A 6,000-nucleotide genomic window follows, 5' to 3' on the forward strand; every position below is an offset into this window, starting at 1 on the left:
GGATAATCTCACGAGATAATGACGTCACAGAAGCGTAGCGATGGTGAATGACGTCAGCTCATTGTCGCATACGGCTGCTGCGGGGAAGGACGAAGTTATTGGAAGCTCTCGTATAATCTGTCAACAGCGTCTGACAAGCGTATACATTTACCTGACCACCGACTTGTTTCGTGATATTGAGGTATGCACTTTTTCAGTTGATTTCTGTACTTAATTAGCGCGAAATAAGTTTTGTGCTATAGCTAGTCTAGTATTTTAACCAACATGGTTCATGATGCATTATGGGACATACGTATTTCCACTGAAACTCTTGTATCATGAAAATACCAATATTTGATAACCTATATTCATTGATACAGAATGCTAAATGCTAAAAGAATCGGTTGGAAGTGATTATTATCTTTGTATAGCTCTGTGTTGAATTGTTAACTATTGTTCAGCTTCGTATTTTTAACAAACAAAACCAAGTAAAATTAGAAACTACATAATGACATTTTTTCCTTATGGCACATTTTCGAACCAATACTGATTATGCCAGATGAACCATATGGATAATATTGAATTGTCTGGACATACGCATCATTTCGATAGTACTGTGACGTCACGCTATTGTTACTCCGAGCCAATCTCACGTTCGGCTATTTCCGTCAAACCGATTGACCCCGAGCGTATAGACGTCGCTTGCATGTGACGTCAGAACATTGTTACATCACAGAAACGTTGACGCGAGATCTCGTTTGTTTATGACGTCAGGATATTGTTGACGCATCCTTCCTTGGAATCGCAACACGTACTGTCACGCTGAGAATTTGTAACAAATATTTTCATCAGCACCGAGGGGATAATTATTTCTACTCCTAAAAAACAGAACCTTTCCATCGTAAGTAAGATTTATATCCATTTATGAATTCGTATTTTTGATACATGACAATGTAGAAAGCAAGCTTTAAGAAAATGTTATTTATTTCTATTCCAGGACAAAGGTTATTCTGCCAACCAACATGGGTCGCGTCTCTGACTGGATTGTGTCATCCTTTCAGGTATATTTAATGGCAAATAGCGAACTCACAACATTCAATTATTGAAATATTATAGCAGACTCGAAAACAGTGTGGATGTTTAATTGTGGCATATACAAAACGAATATTGTCCATATTTTCAATCAGGTACGGGGCACGGGTGGCCCAGTCGTCTAAGGCGCCGCGATTTGCTATGCAGAGTTGCGCACCTGGGGACCCTAGAAACCTATTATTGTGGGGTCGAATCCCGGTTCGCCCCGATTATGTTTCTAGGTTTGTCAGCACCATACCCGTGCTCGTGGGTTTCACCGGAGTAGTAAACGTCTGAGACCTGCATCTCTTCGGGCTCTCCTCCCACATAAAGCTGACACGCCGTGATATAACTGGAATAATGTTAAAAGCGGCGTAAAAACCCAACTCACTCACTCGCTCCATCAGATACTATTCAACATTTCATTGATAGAGTATGGCTGTTACCACCATGTTGTACTCAAGAAACAAACGAATTCGGAACAGACTCAAATTCCCATATACTGATCAATAGCATTGTTTCTCTTCACAGTTATGTATATCGTGTGTATCTGGGAATGATGTCGATGTAAGACCGGCAAAAGCCAAGAACAGAAAGCCACGGAAATTCTGGATGATCAAGTCTGCCGCTGTCTCGCCACAGCATGTTTATCCTAAAGGTACAATGTCAGTAATGTTGTCTCATGCTTGAAGCGTAATATTGAGTGAATGAGTTGGGTTAACGCCGCTTTGAACAGTATTCCAGTTACACCATGGTGTGTTAGCTTGATGTAGGCATAGGTTTCTGGCGTGCCCAAGAGACGCAACTCTGCACAGTGAATATAACTGGGCCACCCGTGCCCCCAATGTAATATTGTTTTATTATCATTATTACTGGGACGCATCACATGAGTTGATTTTATCATTATTATGATATCATTTTTGTTGATGATGTCATGTGTACTGATTTGATCACGTTTGGTAATTACAGAAAAAAACGCTCGAAAAAAACCTCGAACTTAATATATAGATCATCACGATATATTTCGTTTTAATCTAATATAGGACCACGGCTTTTCTTCGATTCTATCGAGGCCTTCTACGAAACAAGGTTTAACTATTTATCATCTATGATATGTGTTGATTATAAAATTTAAGTTGATTGAATCTTTTTTTGCAAATTCAGAAAAATCAACAACTAATGTCAGCAGAACACATGCAGGAGATTTCCCATGTACTAAGGGTAGACCACTCCCAAAGCCTTTCACCTCTGGATGTAAACGAGGCAAAGTAGACCCTGCCAAGGCTACCAAGAAGATAAAGGGAGCTCATCCATGCAAGGGCTGCGTCAACGCTCAGCACGACCCATACAAGATCAAACTGCGTCTCTCTTCAAAAGTACACCAGCGTAATGCCGATGAACACGTGTCTGCTAACGCTGGAGATAAAGACTTGGTGATGAAGAGGATTGACCAAGAGGTTCGTGAGAAGGTTGACAAAATGTTCGGAAAATCAGAAACAGTTGGGACATTCACGAACAGATCAAACGGCAGAGTGGCAGATAGCAAGTCAAAAAAGAATGGACTCCACCCTAAGCCAATGAAACCAAGCTGTGCGCCAGGATATGTAAGAACCGGTAGTCAACCCCGCAGAAAAGATGGCATTAAACATATGGATGAAAGGATTGCCACTGGCAGGAGGTGCATGAAGGGGTCTAGGTCAGCTGTTACCGGTGGAGAAGATCACATTGAAGGTTATTGCAGTCATGATGATGATGACGACATCGTCATTGGCAACTCAACACCAGTGTCATGTTCTTACAAGGAGAAGTGCAGTGTACCCTTAAATCCAGATGAAGATTATGATGATGATGACGATATCGTCATTGGCAACTCAACACCAGTGCCATGTTCTTATAAGCAAAAGTGCAGTGTTCCTTTAAATCCAGATGATGATCATGATGATGATGACGATATCGTCATTGGCAACTCAACACCAGTGCCATGCTCTTATACGCAGAAGGGCAGTGTACCTTTAAGCCCAGATGATGATCATGATGATGATGATGATATCGTCATTGGCAACTCAACACCAGTGCCATGTTCTTATAAGCAGAAGTGCAGTGTACCTTTAAACCGAGATGATGATCATGATGATGATGACGATATCGTCATTAGAAATTCAACACCAATGCCATGCTCTTACAAGCAGAGGTGCAGTGTACCTTTAAATGCAATTGAATATGATGATGATGATGATGATGATGTTGATGATGATGATGATAATGATGACCATATCGTCACTGGTAACTCAAATCTCTCAGAAGTTGAAGATAACGAGACCAAGATGCCTACACTTCCAAAAACACCGGGATTTGCAGCCACGATTATAGACATTGCAAATGTTCTTGGTGAAATGAAATCTCATAGTTGCAGCTCTCAACAAAGTCAACGTCATATGGTTAACATGCTGTATGGCGGAGGTTCAGCTGTCAGCAATGTTAACACCGGAGCACTGTCAGCCTTCCAGACCACCGAACACAGCACTGGGTATGCAGTGGTTATCAAAGATCTGGCAAACAAACTTGGCGAGATGAAGTCGACAGGTCATGACGCTCAATCCAAAAGGAAGAAACTCCAAACATTCCTGCAAGCTGGTGATATCCCAAGTTATTCACAGTTTCAGTCACTAGCCAGAGCAGGTCGTGATTCCACGATTAAGAAGGACAAAGATGGTGTGACGACATTGAGCTCCGAGGATTCACATCCAATAATTGGCACAGAACATGTTAATGCCGGGATCACGGAGCCAACTAAGACAAGGAAGCCTCATTCGAAGCGCACACTGTCTGGCCAAAAGCAGATATCATCCAGACATGCCACAGGTAAAGATAATGCTTTTTTATATGTTTTTTTGACCGCATAACAAAGTTATTCAGTATGTTTTCTTAGTGCAAAAGGATGCAGGGTTATACCAGTGACCTTAGTCAGTGTGCAGTTGTGTATCCCTTATGAAATATTGGTTGTTTCGTTCCAAATATACCTCTTTCTACATCCTACCCATGCTCGTGCGTTTCACCAAAATGGTAAAGTTAACAACCTCTGTCATTTCGGGCCGGAACTGTTTAAGCTACACGACGTGATATAGCGAACATACAGTTCAAAGCATCCTGATCATTTCGCCCTATGCTATTATCTTACTTCATGTTCCGCCCTATCTTTATTGCAGAACCAATGAGAAGAGAATTCATGTCTGACCTCGATAAGCTACTAGACGAGGCTGAGAGAATAGCTTGATCTGTGTTTGAGGTTAGTGCTTATTGTTTTTGTACAAACCCCATTTAGTCGTCATTGATTATTTAAATGTATTAGAAAATTTTACACGAGAATCAAACGTACAGGACATATTTAAGCGAGAAGTTACGTGGATTATTTGGAACAAGATTACATCAGCTTTTGTTTCCCAACTTTTGTATGGTCGTATTTCTATGTACAGTGTGCTGAAAGTTCAAAGTACATGTTTGCGCTTATTTTTCAGAACTAAAATGCAAGAAGATGGAATCTTGACAGCAAGCACTTGATACAGTGTAGATAGTTACCATTTCGTAGGGAAATTGGATTTGATTAGTAGTGAATAATTGCAATTACATAAGTAAAGAATGTAATGTTTACACTGTTCCTGATATGTTGTCATAATGAATACACAAGAAGATTATATTTATGTACTCTGTTGTTGTCACGAGTGATTAAACAGTTGTCATTCATGTCGATGTTTGTCTGGCTATGATTGAATCATGTATTTTGATTCTTTGATTGTGTCAATGTAAGCTGTAGCTGCATTCTGTCTTCACCTGCTTCAATGTAGATTCCAGGGTGAGTGAGTGGGTTTAACGCCGCTTTGAGTAGTAAGATCACGACAACCGTTTCGTGAAAAGAAAACCCAAAGTGACGCAGATGCTAGACATTTACCCCCTTGATTCACGTCATGGGGGTAGCTCAGGTGAATTCTCTAATCAACATATCAGCGTTGATATTTCATAATTCTCAGTAAGGGTGGGCGGAGCTTTCAGACAAGCACATAGATTTTTGCATCTCAAAAACGAATATAATAGGGAGTTCTGAATGCAAAAGAATAAAACCGCTGTATATTGAAACTCATTGTGGATATTTTATGCACCCTTGCATGTACATCCAAGAGGATATACTGATGAGGATATATGTGTGTTCTGTGGAGGTTTACTTTTGATAAGATCGAAATTTCCAAAAGGTTGTGGTATTGAAATGAAGCCGAGTCGTTTGAGAAAACTGCCATCTGATTGGCTTAAGAAACCAGACATCCTTTATTTAGTATCGGGCCGCCTTCGTGGTCTAGTGGATTGAGTGTCTGCCAGGAGAGCGGAAGGTCATGGGTTCGATCCCCGGCCGTGTCATACTAATAACAAAAGACGTTAAAAGATGGTAATTGTTACCCTGCCTGGCGCTCGGCATTAAGTGAGTGTGAATAAGTGAGTATGGTTTTTACGCCGCTTTTAGCAATGTTCCAGCAATATCACGGTCGGGGAAATGAGCACACAATGTACCCATGTCGGGAATCGAACCCGGGTCTTCTGCGTGATGAGCAAACGCTTTAACCACTAGGCTACCCGACAGCCCCTCTCGGCATTAAAAGGCTAAAACAAGGTCTAATCGGCTCGGAGTCTGTATACTGTGTCTGAGTGGGGTATTCATGTTAAACTACAGCATGGTATTTCAGTGGGATAGCACTATGAAATCGGCATTAGCCCGGAATAGTACAAGCAGCCACACACATGCACGCGTGCATGCACGTCCCTATATAAATGCAATAATCGTGAACGCGACGTTAAATCCCATTTAGCTATTTACGGCGTCTTAGAATTATTACCCCAGGTTCAATTGACAGAATTTGAATGGGATGGCGCTGAATATGTTTTGCATTGGTTACCCTCGTTGAT

General features: G+C 41.1%; 1 protein-coding gene across 2 annotated transcripts; it reads left to right on the forward strand.

The window, feature by feature from the left end:
* Positions 1-49: 49 nt before the first annotated feature.
* Positions 50-4,785, forward strand: LOC124143741. 2 transcript variants are annotated; one of them, XM_046512803.2, is made up of 6 exons: positions 50-181; positions 977-1,040; positions 1,582-1,708; positions 2,215-3,912; positions 4,257-4,336; positions 4,566-4,785. In XM_046512803.2, exons 2-5 carry the CDS (start codon positions 1,002-1,004, stop codon positions 4,322-4,324), a joined length of 1,932 nt encoding a protein of 643 aa, XP_046368759.2. In that variant the 5' UTR covers positions 50-181; positions 977-1,001; the 3' UTR covers positions 4,325-4,336; positions 4,566-4,785. The 2 variants fall into 2 exon arrangements, with proteins under 2 accessions (XP_046368759.2, XP_048238487.1); XM_048382530.1 differs by lacking the exon at positions 50-181 and adding an exon at positions 757-880.
* The last annotated feature ends 1,215 nt before the right edge of the window (positions 4,786-6,000 follow it).

This window comes from Haliotis rufescens, unplaced genomic scaffold (assembly GCF_023055435.1).
Source record: "Haliotis rufescens isolate VD_foot unplaced genomic scaffold, xgHalRufe1.0.p SCAF_1, whole genome shotgun sequence".
In the NCBI taxonomy this organism is placed as follows: Eukaryota; Metazoa; Mollusca; class Gastropoda; order Lepetellida; family Haliotidae; genus Haliotis; species Haliotis rufescens.